Below are 25,222 nucleotides of genomic sequence, written 5' to 3'. Positions count from 1 at the left end.
AACTGGAAAGGGCAATTGGGCAGGACGTGCTGTGATTCAATAATTCTATTCTTTGGATGCTACCCCACTGAGACTTTAATACATATATAAGAATGTTCATGTAGCATTGTCTGGAAGAGTAGAAATGTCTTAAAGGTTCATCAGTATGTGTGTGGGGGGAATGTTTAAATAAATGTTATATTTATTTACACAGTAAAACAAAATGTAGCTGTTAAAGACACAACTATATGTGTATATATCTATATATGGTATAAAAGAGATTTTCACTTTTTATTAATACTATGAATCTCTACTATTTCAATTTTCACAACCATATATTTATTTTATAAGTTAAGAAATATATAAATGTTGTATACATAAGTAGTTATTGTATTGGCTCTTAATGACAAACAAGAACATAATGTTAAATCAGTCCCATCAAGGCCATATTGGTATATATAGAGAGCATAAAGGATAAAGATAATGAATAAAGTTTAAAATCTCAAAGTATTAACCTTTTAAAACTAGCAATTTTCAGTTGCTGGAGGAGAGTAGTGTGCCAAATTAAATATCTACTTTTCTGAATTTCACTTTCCTATTTGAGATTCTGATACACCTCTTTCTTAAGAGCATGCTTTCTAGTTCAAGTAAGAGTCACTGCTAAGTGAATCACTGTCACTAACAGGAGTATGCTGTATCTCTTGGGCATGCTGAAGTAGGGGAAAAATAAAGGTCATGTATCAATGTCTTGGAACACACATCTTGAATAACTGAAACAGTATGAATATAAGGGTAAAAAATACACATGTACATGTATACAGTAGTACCTGTTTACCTCTGTCAATAAGAACTTAAGAAAGAAAAAGGTGACTAAAAGAGTGAACAAGACGCTTATTCAAAAATACCTTCCTTTTACTTATTATCAAGAGTTTCAGCTTTGAGAAAGCTAAAAATAAAAAGTCTGCTACTTGGGAATTTGTTTTTAATACAGCTGGAATGCAAATTAGTTATGCAGACCAAGGCTGAGTTGTGATTGGAAAACTATTAACTTGGGAGTCAAACTTTTATATGTATTTCTGACGCAGGCTACCATAGAGCATTAGAAAACTAATGCAGCAAAGAAGTTTCAATGTGTACATTTAATTTGTAATTAACGAAGGGAGGGAGAAAACATATAATGGGCAGTCCTGGATTTAAGGAACAAATCAAAATGAAGAAATCAATAAGTGAGGCACTCTGGGAGGCAAAAAGGTATTGGAAACAAAGAACAAAAAGAACCATTCACACAAATGCCTTTGATCAAACAATAGCAGAACTCAAAGTATTTTATAAAACAGATTTAGGTGAAAGATAAGAGATACCTAAGTGTCAGATACCACAGAAATGGCAATTGATAATTTTGCAAAAGAAATCTTTGCTTTCTGTGAGTCAAAAAGGACTTAATTTCAGTAATCCCTAGGTTTTCATTATCATAATTCACTACCTTTTATATTAAAAGAAATAATAATTGAATGTGCTAGTAGACTGCAACCAAGCCTCTCCACCCCAACCACAAAACATTAAATACTATTTTAAAATACTAGAAGGGAAGACTAAGTATTAAAACAGATGAATAATGAGACCATTTTGTCCTTAAACATAATCAAAGAATGATTAATTTCTTTATCTGAAAAAACTCATGTTCTCTATTAGCATTATATGTTATAGGAGGACTAAAATCTTCAAGTAGTGGTTTGAGAAACTTATAAGACTCTTCATGCATCTGCATAAAGCAATGGGCTATCTAAAGCAGCAGTCCCCAATCTTTTTGGAACCAGGGACTTGTGCTCCTATGAGAATCTAATGCCTAATGATCTGAGGTGCAGCTGAGGTGGTGATGCCAGTGCTGGGGAGTGGCTGCAAAGACAAAAGACAGATGAAGCTTCACTTGCTCGCAGCTCACCTCCTGTGGTGTGGCCGGGTTCCTAACAGGCCATGGACTGGTATTCGTCTGTGGCCCAGGTTTGGGGGACCCCTGATCTAAAGGCTTACATTCTTGAATAATCTTAACTAAAACCCTGAAAAAATAAAATACTTCTGTTACAGAACTTGCATACTGAACAGTAAAGGAAATATAACAATGACAGCCGAGACTGAGAAGAGTTGGCACTTATTTGATTTCCTTAAGGTGATTATACAGACATTAGTTTTTCATATCACTTTCCAAAACAGAAATATCTATTACTCACTATACTGTCCACTGCTAGTTTGGTAAATCGGAGTTGGCACCGTTACAGTGGTGATGGCAGGGGCTGAAGTCTCTTCTTCAGACTTCTCTTCTTCAATCCTTGGTACTCCTGGTGCATCAGAAGATAAGTCATTCAAAATTTTCCTAGAAAAAGAGAGAATTATAATAATTACAATAAAAATAACATTTATTTGCTAAATAAATAAAAAAATATCAGAAAACTAGTAGAAAGCTGCTAGTGCTTAGGATAGAAGTTTAAAATATAGTAATTTACAGGAGTAAACTAAAAAAGGACCAGGGATCTGTGTCAAAATGAAATCACAGAAGGACTAGAATAAACACAGTTGAATTTTTCCTTAACCTAAATGTAAAGAAAGACTGTGATTCAAATCCAGGTGCAAGTAGAGATTAATAAAATTGACTACAGAAAAACAAGATTCTTTTGCAGGGCAAAGAATACCAGAAATTAAGTCAAAAGATGATGAATAATAATAGAAAAAATATTCACATGTATTACATATAAAGGGCCAATATCCCTGATATATAAAGAACTCTTAAAAATTGATGGGAAAAAAGATGAAAAACATGAAGTTTAACTTTCCAATTCTCAGATTGGTGAAAATAAAAAAAGTATAATATATTCTGTTAGCAAAGCTGTGAGAAAACACTCTCATACACTGATGTTGGGAGTATAAAACTGGCATAACCCTTACAGAAGGAATTTGGTAACATCAACCAAAACTAATTGTATTTACACAGCAGTCTTCTAAGAATTTACCCTTAAGATATACTTCCAACAGTACAAAAATACATATGTATAAGGTTATTCATGGTAGTGTTGTTTATAACAGCAAAATACTGGAAACAACCTATGTGCCCACATATAGGAGAATGGTTGAATAAACTATGGTTCATCCAGATAATGGATACAGCATGGTATCTTTTGTATAAGAAAGTGAAGTAAGAAAATAGACATGTATCTGCTCATCTCTTCAAGAAAAAACCAGAGAGGATAAATGAGACAGTTTAATGAGATTCGTTTTCTACTAGGAGTGGGTGGGAAAGAAGTAAAAAAGATAGAATGGGGGGGTACTTCTGAGTGTATGTGTATATATATTTTTTGTACAATTCTGACTTTTAGAAACATGTTAATGTTTCACATATTCAACACAAAAGAAAATATCAACGAAGATGGGGAAAATTCTAAAAATAGAATACAAAAACAAATGAACCTTACCATATTTTCAAACGAATAACGTAATCACAGAGGAGGAGAAAAAAACCCTAACTTTACTATTATCTCTTTAAGTATTTCCTTTCTCTCAATTTCTTCTCTGGAAATTGTAAAAATGTTTCTACTGAAGCACCTCACTCTATTCTCCATGACTTTTCACATGTCTTTCATATTTTCTACCTATTTCTGTTCACCATTCTGAGTTACAGTCTCAGTTCTCTTCCAGTTTACCAGTTATCTTATTAGTTACTTGTATCTAGTTTATCGCGTTTATTGGTTTGTCATCATTGTTTTTTAATTCCCTGGTTTCTACTTCTCATTTCCAAGATTTCTTACTTATTCTTTTCCATATTTCTTACTTATTCTTTTCCATATTTCTTACTTATTCTTTTCCATTTAGTAACTCTTATTCTTCTTGTAAGGATGATTTTCTCTCCTTTATCTCTTTGCAAATGAGAAACATAACTATTTTAAACAGCTTGTGGACAGATCACACTTTTGGATATCACTGCTCTAGAGCACTGTTTCTCAAACTTCAGCATACAAAGAAGCACTTAAAGAGCATGTTATACACAGACTACTGCGTGTCCTTCCCAGAGATTCTCTAATTCATTAAGTATGGGGAAGGGGCCCAAGAATTTGTACTAAGCAGATGCTAACTTATCAGTTTGCTCTTTGGACCATAGTTTGAGTAATATTGGTTTTTAGAGCAATGTTTTCCAAACTGAGATCACAACCCATATGTAAGCCTGAAAACAATAAAGTAGGTTACAGCCAACATAAAACAATAAACAAAAAAAACAGCTGAACATCACACATAATGGTGAGTGCTGCTTTGTGGAACTTTTGCTTCAGATGCCTACATATAGGTATATGTATGTGTATATCTGTATATGCACACACACACATATACCCATATATATTTATATGTGAATGTGTAATTGTATAAATATATGAATATGTATAATTGTGTGTATGTATATGGAGAACTATAAAAATGTACTTCTTGTGGATTGTCGTGTAAAAAAAAAAAAAAGTTTAAAGGCTTCTACTCTAGACCAGCAAAAAAATCTCTTTTGCATAATGCCAGTGATCATTCTTAGCCTTTTCTTTCCAGTTTCTCAAATTGTTGCTCCAGACCATCCTGGTCATTCTCCCCCTGGAGGTATAGTTCACTTTCTCTTAAAGTACATTCCAGATGTGGTCTGAGCAGCAAGATTACTAAATTTGTCCCTTGAACAAGAAAGAGGAGGTTAAAGGCTCTGACTGCCCGAGCAGTTGAAAATCCTCTGTAACTTAAGTCGACCCTTGAACAACGTGGGTTTGAACTGCACAGGTCCACTGGAAAAATCCACCTCTAGGTGGACCTGTCAAGTTCAAATCTGCATTTTAGTTCAGGGTCAACTGTAATTCCTTTACTTAATTTAGACTCTATGTTTTTATCACCAGCATTTCATCCTATTTGTTTCAGTCTTTCCCCATTGGCTATTAAGATCTTTCAAAGTACTTATTTCCCCATCCATTGGGATACTTATCCCTTAAGGCTCTGTCATCTGTAAACTTTATAAGCATGGCTTCTACGTTTTTCAGCTAACTGCTAGTAAAAATACCAAGCCAGATGAGACTAAGTGAGAGCTCTTCAATGACTTCCTCTGGGTATAATAAATTAATCACTATAAAGCTGGGTTGTTCAAATAAAAAAAACCCATCTTATATTATCAATTGATCCCCATTTCTCCAACCTTACAAGCATATCATAAATACTTTGTTAGAGATATTGTTATAATAATCAAGACATAGATAAAGGCTAGGTTTCAAGAATTCATAAACTTAAAAAAAAAATAATGGTACCCCCACCCCCCATGGAGGTTTGGCTGTAAGGAAGGATACCTTAAAGTAGCTCCTTTTCTACATATGTGTGGTCTCAGGCATCTTCTATTTCATTATTAATAAAGGTGTTATTATTTAAATCATATTTGCTGGGATATAGGCTACCAGACAATTTAGGCAAATAAGAAAGATACTTTTCTATATGTTGCTTATATTTTATAAGGTGTATAGCTAAGATTTGCCTAGAATTTATACACAGACAAGTCCATGTGGCTTGTTTTATTAAATACCAGGTTGGATCTACTTCAAGACCAAATATGTCATATACTAACATGAGATATACTTCAAAGATAAAATCTTAAAACTAGCTATATTAAAAAAATTATGAGTATAAATGCATACAACACATACTTGGTAACATAAAATTTCTTAAAATTTCAAAATCAACTTACTGATATTCATTAGGATTCTTAATTAAATTGTGAGGATAGAAAAAAGGACTGGCTTAGGAGATGAGTGGGGAAAAAAATTAACTATTCCTTTGTAAAAGAGAAATATACATAAAATAATTCAGACTAATAACAAAGAAGAATGTTATACGTTTGAAGTTTATTAAACTCTGAAGCAAGCTTATGAAGCTTTGTAGAATTGTTCTTCCTGGAGGTTTTGAATATGGAGCCAATTTATATATATATAAAAAATGGTTCTGGTCCATCTTGGAGGCAAGGCATGGACCAGGCAACTTCTATAGCCAAATACAAAAACTACAGTAAGATGCCCCTAAAATTAGTGGATATCAGCAAAGCATCATCCAACTATAAATTAACAGTTATCTGCTAAATACTATGGCACAAGAAATGGTTTGCAAATGTGCTGCTAAGTAGATGAATAGTACAGTCTAAGAACTGACATGTAACTAGAAAATGCTATAACCTTATCAAATGTATTCCAAACTTTTTAATAGAAAAGAAGCAGCCAGTATAACCTATAGAAACAGAAGTAGAAAAAAATATCAGTGTTTATCCAGGACTGTTCAGAGTAAGAAGTACTCTTATTCTGTATGATAAGCTTCAACTTATTCTGAGAGAAGTAACTCAAAATGAAGATAAATAAGCTATAGGGTCTTGAACTAAGCAGATAATTGGTCTTCCAACATCTGATTCTAACATCTTTTAATTCTTAAATTCCTTACCTGTAGGAAGGCCTCCTCGAAAGAATTTCTCTTCGTTTTTGAGAATCAGTTACACTATCCACTGACTCCTGTGAATCTTCACTTTCTGCAATAGTTGAAATCTAAAAAAAGAAAAACTTTATCTTGATAATCAAATTTAGTTCCCATAAAATTTTTTTATGAATTTTAGAAGTCAAATAAAAAAGGACATATATAAAACCTTATAAATGCTTCAGTAGATAAAAAGTCAGTTTTTATGGGAGATAACTATACTAATCACTCTCTTCTCCTCTTTACTTATTCTATAGAAGTCAGAGTACCTAAAAGTTTTGTTAAAACAAAACTTCTGTGACACCCAAATTTTGCTTAATCTCTTTCAGGACTTCATGTAATCAATCCTGAATGCGTCAATATTACCTGTAAGTTGTTTTCTTACAGTTAAAACAAAACTACCAAGTAAAATAAGGTTTCTGACATAACAGAAAGAATAAATGAATAAATATTTGGTAATACATCTATATAGTGACTATACAAATATTTTCCTTTCCTACTATGTAAATGCTTGTGAATATATTTACAATTGTACAAATAAGATTGGTGATCTCCGACCACGTTCCTGATGGTTGTTTGAAGCAAGTTAGTAAGAAGTTCTCTGCTACATATAGACATGTTTTAAAGTTGGCATTCTATTATTTTTATTAAACAAACACTTAAGGTAAAGAACTGTGCATTTCTGGAAATATTCCTGGACAGAAGTATAATGAAGGTACATTTAATAAAGGGATAATAATAGCAACTAGCATTTACTGAGAACTTACTACATGCCAGGTGCTCTGCTAAAGCACATACCTGTTATATTACTTAATACTCACTAAAAGAGTAACATTAGGCACTGGATAAGTATGATTATTATATCCATTTTATAGATGGAAGAACTAAGGCACAAAGAATTTAAGTAACTCATCGGAATCACAAAGCTGGGAAGTAGTGGAGCCACTGTCAATACTTGGCATCTCAGTTTCAGACATCCTTACTAGCATCAAAGTCCTATTGGTTCCAATCTCAAACCAGTTTTGACAGAAGCAGCAACCCAGAGATATTTTAAGACCATTTTTAGACTAGAATTCCATTCATCTAGGCAAGCTTCTCTGTCAAATTTATACTGCCAAGTTTCCTTAGTCTACTCAACAAGACACTCCTAGTCTTTGCTGAACTAGGTGTGCATGAAGCTGTCAAGAGTGAGAATTAGATTTAACCAAGCCAAAAGGGTCTCTGTGGATTAGCTCCAGATCAAAATTTATGGCAATGGCAATAAGAAAAAACATATTCAGAGGAACTTGAGAAATCCTAAAGGTACCTTGTATGTGGTCTGAGCCTAAGGGTTCTGGAGAGTGGGCACTCATTTTGACAGGGCTTTGTGATATGCACTCACTTTATAATGAAATCAGTTAAATCTAGTGATGCTTCAAAAAATATACCTACAATAAAGTAATGTCTCATCCAAACACTTTAAAGTATAAGAAGAATAGTCTTAAAAGACCTAAGAATTAACAGGGAACGTTTAAGGAATCCAGAAATGACAGATAAGAAGATGGCTAGGCTGAATTTAGCCTGTTCTCTGTAGAGTAGTAATAATACTACAGCTACTGCTAAAGGAGCACATATAACAATTTCCCTCTAATTTGTACCTGCTGTAACTAGCCCACTCAGCATAGTCTGCAGCCTTTCTCATAGATGTACAGTACATGAGCAGCTGTGAAAAGGCCTCAGCAGGTCAGAATTTCAAGGAACAAGACTGAACTCAAAGTGAACAGTACTATAACAAGTATTCACTGTCATTAATACTTCTCAGAACCTTAGTTGTTCTACTGTTCTTTCTGCCTTCTTCATTTGACCCTCATCCTTACAATCTTCTAAGGATATATAGTAACTTGAGCACACTCTCCTAAATTGAAAGTCTTGAAAACAACTTTAAAACATGGCACATAATCCATCTACAGGACAGTTTTGAAATCAAGTAAATTAATGTTGCTTTTTATATATAGTCATTGTTTTTTCCCAAAATCAGTGGATCTATTGCTCTTAGTAGAAAAGCCCCTACTTCCTCTGATCTAAAAGATTTTATCAATTCAGACAGAACGTATTAATTTACTACTATATAGTAATTATTTAGAACTATGAAGCCAATTTCCATGGATTATCCACCAAAAACCAAAAAACAAGCAAATAAAACCAAAAACACACTGGAACTACATTTCTGAGACTAACAAAATCATATCAAAATCCTTTTTTATAAATACTATTATAGTTTAATATATTTAATAGACTTAAAAATAACCGTATGAAAAATTATATCCCAATTTTAAGTATCATAGACTATCATCACATTTCAATGACAGAGCCACTTCCTCTGGGCTTCACCTCCTGTCACCTCTTATAAACAAAACCCCTTTCTGGCCTCCTTAAATAGGTCTTTAACCATGGCCATTTATAAGTTAAGAAATTTTCAAAAAGCCAAACTATCACTTACAGATGTAAAGTTTGAGATCTATGGTTTTCAACTTCCTTTTATTAAAAACTCATCACCTGTTTATGTGTGAGAAAACCTTCCTATTTTGATGTTTTTTGAAATTTCAAAATAAAGTATCAGGGAGAACCAAAGCAATGGTAATATTAGCTGTTTTCCCCTAGAAACTTAAGTACTTTTCCTGGGTAGAGTTCAGACTCACAGTTTAGATTTTTTACTCACTGGATCAAGAAGTTTAATAAAAGCCTAGAGCAATGATTTCCAAACTCTTTGGACCACAGCTCACCCTTATAAATTAAGCAAAATTTACATAAGTATATAAATTTCTTATTTGTAATTTCAAGTGTTATTTATAAAACAATAATTTTTAAAGAAATAGATCAAATATAAATATTAAAATATATTTGTAAGTTTCTTAAAGATAAATCATTTAATTTTTCATAATAGTGAGTGATTTGCTGTAATATGCTTCCTCAAAAATCATTTAATATTTTATAAGTGACTAAAAAAATCCGATTCTAAGCTTGGGATTTTGAAATGTGATTTAATACCTGCTCTTGTTGAAAAAGAGAACCATGAGATGTGGATATAAAAGTAAGTGCATTTTTGGCTGGGCTTATTAAATAATCGCTTTTCATTTTCGTCTGCTGTCAGTCAGCTGTGTGCTAATAAAAGGTGTTATGCTTTCATATTTTAACAAATAAGTTCAATACGTATTGAAACTAGAAAACTTTTGAAAAATTTTAGAAAATTCTATTTCTGGGGTTTTAAAAGTATATACATTTGAGTTTTTAGATGACAAATTAAATTGTTTGCAGTTAATAAAAAAGTATGAACACATTTCCAAACTTCCATTTTCAAAATGCTCTCTCCACAGCAGAAGTTTCTTTCAAAAAGCCGTTACTCTCACTATGCTTTCCTAGAAATAGTTGAAATTTTTTTCAAAAATTTGTGGAACATTTGTCTTATGTAAAAAACAAACAAGTAACTCATCCTTATGTTAGATAACTCTTAAATACTCTGTGCTCCATGATAACCCTTTAATCTTTACGTTGCACAAGAGATTTTTACTGTGGATATCACCACATTACAAAGTATTGTAAAGATTCTATCAACAATTTCATCTCTAACCACTGTCTCCCTTACTTATTCTATTTGAGCTACATCTCCTTGCTATTCCTTGATATGTAAAGCATACTCTTATTTCTGAGGCTTTAGACTTGCCTTTTTATTATTTGTATGGGTTAGCCTCCTTCACTGCCCTGTGCTCACCATGCTTCTCTGACCACCCGACATAAAATAGAACATCCTTCTCTGGGAATCATTCTCCATCTCTTTCCCCTGCTTTAATCATCTTTCCAGCTCTTATCTTCACCTGACATATTTTATTTTTTCATGGTCTCTCTTTGCTCAAATGTGATCTTCATGAGAATAGAGAAGTATTATTTGTTCACTGTTGTCTTTCAAAGAACCTAGAATAGTGACTGGCACATAGCATGTGATAAATAAAAATTTGTTGACGGAATGAATGTAATCATTTAAGGTAACATAACTCATAAATCCCCTGACATGTTTAACCTGCATTATATTAAAAATGTATCCAAAAACAACAAATGACAGGTAAGGATGCCACTGTTAATGTCCCATTATTTTGGAGGATTCTCACATAATCTGTGAGATCTGGCTCATACATACACTTCAATAAAGTTAGGGCACCAACGTCAAGCCATATATCATATTAATATAGCTTAATTTCTAATATTCTTAGATTAAAAAATATAAACAGAAGTCTTAATATATTATTTTCACACCTGAGAATTGTACCTTGTATATTTTGGTAGTGTTATTCTAGAATACTAATATTCTTCCATCTAGAAGTGTGAGGGGCCATTTTTCTCCTTGTTTGACTACCTATTCCGATATAAACTATCTAGTTATTAATACTAATCACTGTTAATCTGCTGAAGTGACCATTAAAGCTCTGTAATAGATTCTCCATGGTTTAGGTCCTTTAAAGAAAAAAAATACTACATTTGTGTCTCCACTTGTAGAATTTATGCTTTCAATTATAAGCATAGCTCCCATTAATGGAAAAATGTGTTCTTAAAACAGTAAACACATGTCTATAGTTAACTGCCATATAACCCCCTAGGTCTTTATTATTATTATCATTGCCACAAAGTAAAGGTTAAAATGAAGAATATAATAAATGAATATTATATATTATATCCAAAAATTATAACCTTTAATTTTGTGGCTATAATTTTGGTAATTATAAGTGAAAAAGAAAAAGATTAATGTGAGATTTGGAATCTAGTTTCTACTATTATCAAGAGGAAGATACAAGTAGTGAATTAGTAATGACATAGTGTGGAAAACAGTAAAGTAGCATTCAACGAAATAAAAACTGAGGCAAAGAATAGGAGACTATAACTGAGTTAGTGTGATTCCACAGAAATCAAATTCTTTGGTCTTTACCTGGACAACGATGTCTCCTATTTGGTTAACAAATTTTATTCCCAGTATCCTTCAGTATGGAAATTCATACAATTTAATGATTTCACATGAAAACATTCTTTTTTTTTCCCATTAAGAGTTCAAGCAAACCAAAAGCACAAGGACAGAATGAAGAAGAGATGGGTTAATAGAATCTCAATACCCAGTAGTATGATGTGGCTGACAAAATCAAGTATGTCCTTTCAACGTTAACAGAGTACTTCTAGAACAAAGGAGGCACTTTTCCTTCTACAAATATCAGTCTTGCTACCATACTCAAGAAAAATACAACAGCTTACCCACAAGAAGACAAGATGGTGATGTGAAATCAAAGCTACACCATATAATAAATGGCTGAAGACAAATAGGCAACTGTTTAGTCTGGATTTTTTTTTTTTTTTTAATGGGAAGGGGGCAGGAAGTGGAGAATAGGAAGCAGTCCAACAGAAAAGAAGTTAAACTTGCTCAACTAGTACTTGAGGATAGAAATGGGTCCACCAGGTAAAATTCTGGTTCAGTGCAAGGAAAAGTCTTTTAGCAATTACCCCTAATCATAAATCGGTTACCTCAGGAGATAAGAGTTTCTTTTCCCTGAAAGAGTTTGAGTAATACTCGACTACCATTTGGAAGAGGGGAGAAAAGATATATAGAAAAATTAAGCAATAGACTAATGGCTGGGTAAGAAGTTTGGCTTAGACCTAGAAGATCTCTAGGATTTTTACTCAAGCCTGAATTTCATGTTTACAGAGAAGGGAAGGACAAAGACAAAGAATAATTTCTCATCTTCCTTTCTAAAAATAGTTCTCCATAAATCTAAGACCTAGGACTCACCTGAGTTCCGGAGAAAAGTCTTTTTAAGTCCTTACAGGAAGACTGTGAAGCAAAAAATAGGAAATGGGAGGCTTGGGGTTATGGCCTACTTGAATGAACATTCAAGTCTTTTTTTCTTTTTCTTCAATAAGCTCACTGCAAAATGTAGTGAGCTCTAGGTTTTACCTACAATTAATTAGTCACCTTCAGAAGTCTATGTGTCTTTAATTCCTTTGGATCCATCCTAAAGAGCAATCTCTCCAAAGACTAAGATAACATGCGTAGTATAATCCCCAACTCTTAAGGTAGGTATATTTTCTGAATACATCATTATTTCAAAGTTATATACCCTAACTTAGAACCTTAAATGCAGCTGGTTTTACAAATGCTTTATGTGATCTCTAAATTCAAATAATAGCTTAGGTAAGGTTATCAATCAATTTTTGACAAGAGTTTCCCCACCCCAGTTTCATGTTTAGAAAATTACAGTCATTATTTTTATGCCTCAATTTTCCTTAACTGAGGTACATCTGTCTTACAGTTTCTCCCAAACATTTCCACTTTATCCCATGTACTTAATGATTTCCCCTGATCCATTATTTTTTTTCTGTAGCTTAAGTATTTTTTGTATAAGTCTGTTCTTATGTATGTGTTCCTATAAGGTCTATATAGATGCAGCATATTCTTTTACTGTAAAGTAAAATAAAACTCTGAACTAGATATGTTCCTATTTTCATAACTAATAAAAGGAGAAAGATACGGCTATAAACAACAGTTATAAAAGTAGATGCAGAACTTTTTATACACATACCTGAACTGTCTGGACTTGTGGAGACTGAATAACTGATGGCTGGGCCGCCTGAATAACTCCATGGACTTGAACTGTCTGCCCATTGGGCAGCTGTACTAAAGTTACGGTGGGAGCAGATGATGTTGCATGAGCTGCTGGCATAGATACCTGTGGTGTTGAACATGGGAAAAAATTACCATCACAGATACCTTTTTGAGAGTACTCATGTTCAATTTAAAGCAACTTTTTAGCAGCAAAAAGATGTCCTTTCTGCTAGATAAGTACTTCGTTACTGTGAAAGAAACTAATGATTAAATCGAACCGTCTTAAAAAAAAAAACAACTACAAATGCCTCCCCCCACCCTCATTTTTCAACTCCTCCCAATTGACAAAAACCAAAATATTTTTTAATGTAGTATCAAAATATGTAACACAGACTTCCTCTGAACACTAAATACCACTTTATTTGTATGGTGCTTTACGTTTTCACATCTGCTTTCATATCCAATTTCTCATTTTGCTCTTCAAAGAACTCAAGACTAAGTAATAAGGATTATCTCCATTTTAGAGACAAATATCAAGTGCTCAAAGAGATTAAGTAATTTACTGAAAGTCAAGAGATATGTTAGACTTGAAGAAACACAAGAGTCTTCATAATATCATGTGTCAACTAAGCCATGTTCTAAAATATAATTGCTCTCAAACTTGGACAAAACTTAGCTACTACGTCTAGAACAAATATACATTTTATAATATACAGCACAGTTTCTATTTTAAACTAATTACAAGTATGCCTTTCTTTAATGAGAAAGTATTAATAGGTATTATAATCTGAAATCTGCTATTCCTGCCCCCCAAATAAATCACTACACTGGTAACAGTTGATATTTTAAGAATTTATTTTCCTTTTGAAGGCATAAAGCAGAGTTGAGAAAATATAAGAGAAACAAATTTTTTTCCTGAAGCACAAAGGCGGCTATTTTAATGAGTCAATATCTAGGTACAAAGGGCTCTTATGTCATTCATATCTATCAGATGGTCTGTATTTTTCCTCTGTTGTACACATTCAGGGTAGGGATTTTATTTGCTCTTTTAGTAAACAGTTACTAACTAGGTACCTATGTGCTGAGAACAATGTTAGAACTGAAACTACAGAAATGAGAAAGACATCTTTGCCTTTAAGAAAATTATTGGGGTGTACGTGTGAAGAAATGGGGGAAAAGAACACAAATGAATATAATTCAGTGAAGTAATAAGGTTTGTGAAGAAAAAATGAACACACTAAGGGGAGCTACCCCAACCCACCTGAGAGGAGGCGAGGCTACCAGGGAAGAAAGTGAATCTGAAATAAAGAATACAAGTTAGGCACGTTATTATGACTTGCGAGGGAGAGGCACAGAATTCTGGGCAGAGAATAGCACTGGAAAAAACAAAGAGAAACAGTGTGGTCTGTACACGGCAGAGAGGGAAGACCAGCAGTCAATACTACTGGATCACCTAAGTGTGTTACTATATGATGTAGGAAGTAGGGGGAGACGAAATAACAGAGGTAGGCAGGGGCTACATAGGCTAGTCATGAAAAACCATACATATGTTAAAGAATTTGCATTTTACCCTGAGAAGATTGGGAAAGGCACCGAAGGGCTTTGAACTCCTGAATATCATAATGAGGTTTGCATTTTAGATAGATCTTTTTAGTGGTAGTGTGAAAGATATTTATTTCAGAGGAAGAAAAAAGTAGAGGTGAGGAGACTGACTGAGAAAGCCTATATATTAGTAAAGGTAAGAGGATAATGGCCAGAAATAAAGCACTAATTGTGGGGATGAGAGATGTGATTTAATGAGAATTGTGGGGATAAGAGACGTGATTTAATGAGAATTCAGGAGGCATGCCAGAAAGGGCTTTATTAGTGACTGGTTGAAGGAGGTAAGAGAGGAATCAAAGATATCCCATGTATTTCATATTTGGACGAGAATTAGGAGATTATGTTATCAATTGAAACAGAGAACATAGAAGGAGAAACTTTTCATGGTTGTGGTGGTGGTGGCAGATGATAGAACTAACTGATCTGACATTTGAATTTGCAGAGATATTTAGCAGGCAGGCAAATATCTGACTGAAGCTTGGGGGGAAGATACCTAATGAAGGTAAAGTTTAAAACCATGAGCTTCCACCTTTGAACAGTTAGGAAGTCCTTCCCTATTAATCATTTTCCCTCTGACCAATATAAATCTTGCTTAGTTTTACCTGGTTCTCAAAATGTGGTCTATGGACTACATCCATCAGTGTTACATAGGGTGCCTGTTTATAAATTCAGCCTAGACTATCTGACGAACCCATGGATACTTTCTCCTACACTGAATCACAACCTTAAGTTATTCAGAGTATCTCATCTCAGTTCCATATAAAAGCTCTTCTCATATTTGAAGCAATTATTATGTCCTCTTCTGAGACTCTTCCAGGGTAAATATAACAAGCTAACTCAATGAATGATCCCTTTTCTCCCCTGATCATTCTAAGTTTATATGTCTCCTTTCATCATAATTTATAAAATGCAGATACACAAAAATAAGATAAAAAATCACTTATATTCTTACCACTCAGAGCTAATTACTTAATATTTTTGCTGTAGATCTAGGTATTTTTTTAAAGGTACATATATACACTAAATTTTGATAACACTATCATGTAATCTATTTTATCTTTTGAATCCATTATAAATATCTTTGCATTCCATTAAATCTTCGTTAATGGTTTTAATGGCTGCATAATCGTAAAAATTATACAGTTTATTTAATCAATTCCTTATTATTGTATATTTAGGTTTTTAACTTTGCCTACTGCAAGAAGCTACGACTACCATCCTTTTAATCAACTCTTCAGTTAAATTCATAAAAATTCACTCTTGGGAGAGTTTGAAATCTTGCTCCCTGGCATATGTCATCAGTTTAGCTCAAATAAACTCTTATGAAAATTAAAAGAAAAAAATTCTCATAGTCAAAACTAATATTTTTTTTCCACTTCAAAAAAAATCTGTATATTCCAACAGTAAAATAAGACACCTCATTAAGATTGTCCTCCCCTTCACTAGTTAGCCTTTTTTTTCTTGTTCATTGATCACATCACAATAATCTTGGATTTTACGATTTTATTATATTTTTCTAGTATTAAAAACTAATGAAAAATTAACAAGTATCAGAATTATAAGAGAAAATTATGTCAAAAATGTATGATGTATGTGTTAAGGACTTGGAGAGCCAGTATAAATGGACTCTGTAGTTGGGAATAAAAAGAACAAAAAAATATACAAATGGAAATCAACTTTTTTTCCTAACTGTCCAAACTCAGATATCATGTAACCCCATTTTTAAAAGTTGTTAAGTGCTAGAGGACTGCTTGATAATAACGACACACTGAACATGTGCATATAGTTTTGCTCCTTACTGAAACTCCAACTAAACTTCATGAAATCGATTTTATTTTTACAGGCATAATCACACTGCATAGGAAACTGGGAAAGAATAAGAATTTTGGAGGCTGGGAAGCAGATGGATGAATGGTATTGAACTCAGAAGACCTCAAAAAGCCAACTTGTGAAGCGGAGGCAGGGAAAGCCTGATTTGCACCACAAAAATCCTTACTGAGGCTCAGGATCTAAGACACTCTGGAAGGTGGAGTGAAAGAAGATGCTGAAAATAAGAAAGGCTGGTTAAGAAGCAATTAGATCTCCTCCTCAACTCCCTGTGGGTGAACAACTAATGTATCCCATGCTGACAGAGAAATGGAGATTTATTTTCTGGACAGAAGGTCCCTTAACTTTGATTGCCTAACACCGGGCACTGCAAGGGTGGAATACTAAATCTCAGTCGTCTTTTCCCATTTGGCTCCTAGGCCTTTACCATATAAGCAGGGTATTCCCAAAGCTTGCTTTGGGGAATCTGACCAACACCAAGGGGCAGAAGACAGACTTAAAAGATATTGACATTGGGAATGCCACAGTCACCATAAGTGAAGCTCACAATTCATAGATATTAGGCCCCAAACATGTCCACAGAGCTTCCAATACAGCTTTTAAACCTGAGCAGACAACCACAAATTAATAAACATTTGAGGAAAGCTTTGGATAGGAAAGATGGAGACCAGAACAAACAGAAGGAGAAAAAAAGCTATACAAAGGAAAATCTATGTGAGGAGAAGAAAACTTGAAATGAAACGAAATCTAATTAATACTCTCGGAGATAAGAGAAAAATATTGCCTTTGTAAAACCTAAACAAGATGCTATTAAAACACAAAAGGACTATTCAGAGAACAAAAGGTACTCTTAGAAACACTATAGCAGAAATAAAAATCTCAACAAATGGGTTGGAATGTGAAGTTGAAGAAATCTCCCAGAAAGCAGAACAAAAAGACATAAAAAACAAGAAAAGATGAGAAAATTAGAGAAATAGTCTTTAAGTATAACATCTGGATCACAATGATCCTAGAAAAGAGAGAAATGAGAAAAAAATATCAACCAAATAATTTAAAGAAATTTCCCAGAATCGAAAACATGAGTTTCCATTATACAAGGGCCCACCAAGTACACTTCAGTGGATGAAAAATGATCCAAACCATGGCCCTAATAACCCGATAATAAAATAATGAAGCACTGTGAACAGAGACAAGATTTTTATAAGATATCAGACATACAAACTAAAACAGATTTAGCCTCTTCAAACAGCAATACTAGAAGCTGACTATTTAGATCAATGCCTTCAAAATTTTAAAGAAAAATGCTTTATCAAAAATTCTTTACCCACACTTGTTCAAGAAATCACGAAAACATGCTTTACTATATCAAGAACACAAACTCCACAAGAGAAGGACAGTAAGGGGAAAGGAATTTCTAGAATGACATTATATAGCAGGCTTAGAGGACAACCAGACCAGACAGAATAGTATGGCCCAAGAAAAAGATATGTTGAGGGTCATCACCATGAAGGTACCTGTTGACTGAATGCTTGGGGCAGCTCAGATTCTTACCTGTGCATGCTTTCTTTGATCACATACTGATGAAGTCCTGGCTCTCTCCCCTGTGTTTCTGTACCTGCCTCTCTCCCGTGTTTCTGCACCTGCCTCTTCTGAGTACACTGACTTCATCTCCAAGTGTCTTCTACTCCTGTGGGCTGGAGATCGGCCCAGACACAGAACAGCACACTCCTTCTGACTATATTCCTGCTAGAGGCCCAATTTTTGGCCCATACTTAAGCTCATTGTTGTTTGCCTTCTATTTTCCAAGACCCCACTCTTGCTCAGTGACTCCCCTGGAGGAGCTTTTAAACTCTTTGTGAAGCTGAAGCTCAACATCCCACAGCCTCTGCTAGCATTATTTTCTCCTGGGAGCCTTTATCTGAAAATAGCATAGTCTCTTACCCTACCAGGTTTATGTTTGTTTTTATATTAATCACCTTTCTCACTCATACATATGCAAACAGTTGTTAATAAAATATTTAGGGAAAAATATATAAGAACAAAAATAAGGATGAGAGAATGAAACCTTAGAGATAGAATGTTTCAGACAAAAATAAACGAATTATGAATTATATTTAAAATATACAGTAAACAAACTACTATCACCCTTGAAATTTACTTGTGTCAGTTTATTTGCTTATCCTATCTTTTTAGTTTAAGTGCATGTAAATTTAGCCTTTCAGATTACCTGCATTCCCATGCCCCCAAATAAATCTGTATATGAAAAAAAGCAGTTATATTAGGTTTTCTTCCCTTGTTTAAGAGACAATTAATCTACCCATCAGTTAAACTATAATTACTTCTGAATCATGTTGCTACAAATAGCATATTAGTGTTTGACAATACATCTTTGTTATTACTGAATAAATACTATCATTTCTAAAATTAGGCTAAGTAAATAGGAATTTTGATATTCTAAGAATGTCTCTGCTTGTTCTATGTAGTAAAAACTAAATTCTCTTGTCTGAAACATATTCCTCTCGGAAGAGACACAACTTGGAATCTCTCCATGTATTTTATACCTGGGCTAATGTGGCAATCTGTGGCTGGGCTTGAACTGTCATTTGCTGGTTTTCAGGTTCTGTTACAGCTGCATCTCCACTCTGCTGGTTCTCTGCTCCAGATTCCATGGTCATTTAGTCACCTACAATAATATGGAAGAGTGTTACAAGCACTACAGTGCTTTGTGATTTTGTGACTTTAAAGGCAAATTTCAAGTTCTGAATAGGTATATGTGACGGTTAGGTTAGCAAACGCACTCAGAAATCTAGTTAAAATATAATGTAAACTGAATTATAAGACTTGTCCAAATTTGCTGAGCTGTAGTTTTCATTCCTTCAAAACGAAAACAAAAAAACCAACAAAACAAAAACAAAAACAAAAAAACACACCAAAAAACCTTTTTTCCCCATGCTATTTCTTCCCAATGAGACAGCACTCCATCTAGATGTTAAGTAGATATAAAAAGGGATTCCTCTCTTCCATGAATTAACAAGGAGAGGAGGGGTGACAGCATAGTTATAATTTTTCAAACTGTACCAATCAGGTATGGAGAAAGGGTACAGAGTAGAAGTGAGCTGATGACAGGGTCTACAAGATATTTTCATGGTACCTCCTAAAGGGTGTTATTCCTTTCTCTTACAAGAAAGAGAAATTATAAGCTACTTCCATAGGAAATTACTGGAAGTAGGACAAAATCAGCCCAAGTTTCAAGGGCTCAAATTGTGTGTGTCAAGATCGAAAGGTGGGATAAATAGCCACAGGGCCAAATTACAAGGCCCCAAACACCGAAAATATTAGTGTTCTGATTCTGCAACACTGCACACACACACGAAACAACTTTAAAAAATGTTAACTGCAAAATTCTGAATAATAAAGGCTGATATATTTTTTACTTTGGGGGTCTGCTTTGCTAGGTAAGGGCTTAGTATTTGTTGGGTAATCTGGCACTAGATGGCAGAAAAAGTTAAGTGGAGGGCAGGTCCTAGCGGCAGCAGTTAAGTGGAGGTTAGAGAAATTTCTGATCATGTGTCAAGTATTCATGATGAAAAAGATTACTTCTTACTGTGCTACTACTGTTATCTTTCAGTGCTTAGCATATTACCAAAATGAATTTATTAATAGTTAAGACTACCTATAGTGATTCCATAAATAACACAAAATCCCAATACTCTTCCAGAATTTATTACATTTATTTTATAATTCTGAAATTCATATCAAAATTGTCACTGATCCTTATGTGATTACTACAAACCATCAGAATGTATCATATACTAATTGGTCATTTACAGAGTTCTATAAAAAAAAGTGTTTTACAAGTGACAGTTAAAAATGAAAATAAAAATATCTCTGGAATATAAATAATTTAGAAATACAGAATCCATGACACAGATGACAAAGAAAAAGGTCAAAAGACCTGACAACACAATTACTTAAAACATTCATTTGGCAAAAGCCACCAAGACAAGTGCATAGGGAGAAAATATCTGCCATACAATTAACACAATAACATCTAGAATATGGAGAAAGTACTAGTCAATAAGATAGGGTCAAGGATAGTCACTGCAGAATTTTTTAACAGAAAAAAGTGGAAACAAGTATTCATCATTAGGAGGACCATTAAAGAGATCAAAGCAATAAAAAAATAATTAAGTGTGTCTATTATGTAATGACACATAAAGCTTTTCAAGACTGAGTGAAATGGCAAGTCATGGAACACACTGCAAAACAGACTCCCATTTATGTTAAAAACAAGTAGAACAAATTGTTGTAAAGGTGTATGCATGGAAAAAGATGTGGGAAGTTTTACACTAAACTTCCCACAAAGTGATAGCTCTGAATAGAGGAAACTTGGGTAGAAGAAGGAAGGATGACTTTCACCTTACTTTTTACATATTTTTTGTATTAATCTTTTCTTCCTGTGAGCGAAGATTCGGTATTACTTGTATGATGTAAGAAAAAATTAATATCAGAAGTCATGGATAAGATTTTGAAACTATGAATCAAAATCGATATTTCAACTATGACTGAGATACTGACAAAAATTTTTTTAATCCTATTTTAATATTACTATTTTTGTTTAAATTTTCCCTAAATTGTTTACATTTCCAAAGAGTAAAAATAACCAATTAAAAAAAAATTATCAAATAGCTTCATTATCATTTGTGATAATTCGCTGAGCTGTGTACTTAATAGTCTGTGTTCTTTTAAACTAAAAAAATTAAGAAAGACATCAAAAGTCACAGAAAGCAACATCAAGAGCAAAAGTTTATATATCCTAAATGTTGTGCATACTTGTTGTCTGGAAGAAAATGGCACATGAAAGCAAAAAATAACCCCTGATCTTTACAATAAATAAATGAATCCATTTGAGGACAGTACTGAGTCAAGTCAAATAAAAATGGAAACCTATACTTTTCTCCATCTCCTCCCCTAAGCCATTTTTAATAAAGATAAATACAAATTTATCATCACAATACCTCCTTTGTAGACAGAATACATGCAACCATTTTAAAAACTTCATTGCAAGCAACATTTTTTTAACCTATACTGTCATCCATACAGTTTCACTCCACCATTTGATTAACAGTAATCTAAGGCATGTTGCTTTTGTGTTTATTCTAACACATCTGGAATTTTTAATTTTTTTGAAATTTAAGGTATAGGGCATCATTATAACTTTTTGTTTTAGAAAATATTAATGACTATAATAAAGGAACAAAACCATTAGCTAACATAAGCAATTTATAGCTACAAGACACGTTCAAAACAGAAATGTGATTTGCATCCTTCTTCCTTCCCCAACTAGATAATATTCTTTCTAAACTGAGAGCATTTCACTATTATTTCATTCATTCATACTACTAATATTTTTTCAGAGGAGGGGGCAGCCTTCTTAATTTTTGTAACTCTTAGCTTTAGATATCAATCATTGGAGCAACAAATGTTGTCTTTCATCAGAAAATTCAGGCCTTTCTCAAAGTGGAGCTGAGAATTATTCAAGGAAGAACAATCTGTATCAGATGACAAACTCACTGACTCAACTGTAACAGACACTATCCTTCGGTTTTCACCTGGAAGGTACTGAAATAGCAGTCATCCAACTAGACTAAACTAGCATTTGATGTGGGTGTCTTAATTCTGGATTTTGAAAACTTGGTTCTTTTTGTTTGTATCTTCAGGTGGGAAGAGATGTTATGGTATCATATGTACAATCTTTATTTTTTTTAAATAGAAGCTTTGTTTTTTATTTATTATTTTTATGGTGACATTGGTTAATGAAATCCAGTAAGTTTCAGCTGTAAATCTTTATTTTTCTACAACAGAAAAATAACCCAGCAGCAGTCTAGCCAGCAGTACAGTATGCAAAGGATCAATTAACAAAAACAAGACATGGGTTTCCAAAGTTGTTTGAAGAAAGGAAATTCCTAATTCATTACACAAATCAATGCTTTTTAGGACTGCAAAACAAAAAACATTGAATACTACTACAAAGAAACAGTTCATGTACATATGAACTGAGAGAGAATGTTCTATAAATATTGAGCCTGAAACATTAGAAACAGAATGAATCTCGGAAATCACTGAAAATCTAATATGAGCTTGACAGTTTTGTGATTCTTGTTCCTCCAATAATTCTGAATTTTAAACTTTGGGATATTTAAAATTTGGGGAATTTTATGATTTATCCCTAAATATTAACATAATCCTTTAGAAATTATGAATTTATAACAAATTACAAAATAGTGTCATGTGTAAAACAAACAAAAAATTTTAAACCAATTCAGAAAGATACATACCATTTTGCTATAATGGTCTTTAGAGTTTTACTTCTTAATATGAAAAATAAAAAGCAAAGTGATTCTGTAGTATTATTCACCCAATCTTGAGAGAATCAATGCTGCTCTAAGTAGCTGGGAAAACCTAACACTTGGTGGAAAGCTGGATCTGTCACCAAGTGGTTGCTGGACCAATCAAACTTTTTGTGTTTCAATTTCCTCATCTGTAAAAACAAGGGAGATGGATTAAAAGATCTCTTTCTATTTTAAATGCTCTGCTCCTAGGAACTGACACCACAAGATGTACATACACACAATTATGAAGGCCACTTAATAAAACAGTATATATAATAAAAGAAATTTCTGTTACTATATAGTAATGTATATAATAAAAGGAGACAGTTTAATTAATAATAGGTCATCTAGCCTTTTGAACATGAGCAAATACCGAAATATTACCACTTATTTATATAACATCTTGATAATGCAACATTTGAGATAATTAGCAATACTTTTTAAAAATGCTACTAGACTATTATTCAATAAAGATTCTCTCACATGGTGAACAGTGTCTCCTTTACTCATTATATTGCTCTAGTCATAACTGTTGTTATAGTTTTATAACAACATAGTATTAAAGTTTAACAGTCTCTTAAGTTTCAAAGAGGATAAAGCAGCTCTCCTTTCATCTTAGAACTTTAAGGAATCTATCTGACTAGGGCTGTATCGCTTTTGTGTCCTTTACACAGTAAAGATATAGATATTTAACAGCTTAAAATGTAGTTTAGATAAACATCTCAACAAAGTGTCAAATGAACGTTTCCATGACATTTAAGAGAAGAGAATATGTTCTGCAATAATCAAGACTGATGGAGTCCCAAAGAGTACTGAAGATGAATATAGTATTGATAACTGTGGGGAAAATAACTCTTCTGATAAGAAAAAGAGTAGGAGAAAAGGCTTAAATTATGGTAGACTTTTAGAGAAATGATTGAGTCTATGGCTGGTGTCAGATTTTGACAGAAGCAAAGAGAAAAATAATAATACAGAATGGTTACTTCAGAGCAATCAACAACTAGGGTAAAATGAGAATATGAGAATGACGTCTCTTTAAAGTAAGTTATCAGGTTTTTATATGACAATGGATTTTACTTCTACTCTATATAGCAATATAACCTGAGGGAATTCGCTAGTGAATAATTCCCTTTTCTAAAACCAACAATATTTTCAATTTGAACAGTTTATATACATTGTATTTGTATTACAGTATCACATCTGAGCACTTATATGTCATGCACTATTCAAGTTACTGGGGATAAAGAAATAAAAGTTTAAAAAAATTTTCCTTTGTAAATTTATATGAAGGGGCAGGTAAGAGAAGGTGAACAAGTAAATGTATAACAAATCAGATGGTGAGGAGTGTGTGAAAATAAAACTGAGAAGAATGTTGGAAGGATTTTCAGTATTATAAAAGCTGACCAGTGCAACCTTCATGGATTTAAAGTAGTATTTAAATCTGCCTACTTAGCACCTATAGAGAACTATACACCAAGTCAGGGACAATTTTTTGGTAGCACTATTTCCATATCTATCCTTACCTACTGAGTTAACTAAAAGCTCATCAAACAAGAAAGCAAGCCCAAATCAGTCTGCTAACGATCATTAAGCAAAAGTAAAGAATGCTGCAGATCTTCACCTTGTTCTTTTTCCTAAAATATTTTGACCTTTAAGAAGTGCCCTAGTCCTTACAATTCTAAACATTCTAGTTCAAGTTTATGAAAAATAAACCCATCTCCCCCACAACGTAGTCTACTTTTTAATCACTTAAATTTATGGCCAATTTAATCCAGATAAGGAGACTAAGTATTCAGATATGAACTGTGAATTTTGACTCTGTAGAACAATGAATGCATTCATGACAGAACATATGAACACGTGATTTTTTAAAATGACATTAATTATAAATAAGAAAAAAAACCATCCCCTCCACCCTACACCAAATAGATTCCTCCTGAACTCATTTAACAATCCAAAAGTCCAGGGATTTAAGAAAATTATATAAGCAGAAGTCTTAAGCCCATAGCATAACCATTGCAAAAGGCACATTGGAGCACACGATTTTAAAACTAAATGACTATTCTGTCATACTCAAATGTATTACCAAAAATATTTTGTAAAAGTATACCTAGAAACATCTATGAGCAATACATAATACTTTCTACATAATTATTTGGTTAACTGTTATTTAGTTTTTAAGATATTATAACTGTTTGAAAGCCTTGTTAACACATTTTTAACACCTTCGACGTGTCTTGATTAATTTTCTGAAGTGTTATGCAAAATGTTCAGGTGCTACACAACAGACTTT

At 33.2% G+C, this 25,222-nt stretch overlaps 2 protein-coding genes across 11 annotated transcripts in view; one reads left to right on the top strand and one right to left on the bottom strand.

The window, feature by feature from the left end:
* The window catches only part of METTL21A (methyltransferase like 21A), a 56,028-nt gene extending 37,338 nt beyond the window's left edge, over nt 1–18,690 (top strand). The window contains exon 4 of the mRNA XM_025039494.1: nt 16,554–18,690. Within this exon, the coding sequence (XP_024895262.1) occupies nt 16,554–16,621 (68 nt within the window). The 3' untranslated portion in view covers nt 16,622–18,690. The remainder of the gene's footprint in view (nt 1–16,553) is intronic.
* CREB1 (cAMP responsive element binding protein 1) overlaps nt 1–25,222 on the bottom strand; it is a 57,720-nt gene that overhangs the window by 20,892 nt on the left and 11,606 nt on the right. For 3 of the 10 annotated variants that reach the window (XR_439315.3, XM_006921393.3, XM_006921391.3), the window contains exons 2-6: nt 19,099–19,220; nt 13,086–13,232; nt 12,296–12,337; nt 6,463–6,563; nt 2,208–2,350 (exon numbers count right to left, since the gene is read on the bottom strand). Coding sequence is in view for 9 of the 10 variants with exons in the window: in XM_006921393.3 (XP_006921455.1) it covers nt 2,208–2,350; nt 6,463–6,563; nt 12,296–12,337; nt 13,086–13,232; nt 19,099–19,212 (547 nt within the window). In the remaining variant the exon portion in view is untranslated. Of the gene's footprint in view, nt 1–2,207; nt 2,351–6,462; nt 6,564–12,295; nt 12,338–13,085; nt 13,233–14,369; nt 14,407–19,098; nt 19,226–22,875; nt 23,079–25,222 lie in introns of those variants that run through there. The other 7 variants (XM_015596552.2, XM_006921392.3, XM_025039492.1 and 4 more) reach the window with 5 other exon arrangements.

The sequence above is a fragment of the Pteropus alecto genome, unplaced genomic scaffold (assembly GCF_000325575.1).
Source record: "Pteropus alecto unplaced genomic scaffold, ASM32557v1 scaffold3, whole genome shotgun sequence".
In the NCBI taxonomy this organism is placed as follows: Eukaryota; Metazoa; Chordata; class Mammalia; order Chiroptera; family Pteropodidae; genus Pteropus; species Pteropus alecto.
The sequence above is the reverse complement of the archived record's forward strand: the minus strand, read 5'-3'. Positions and strand labels throughout refer to the sequence as shown.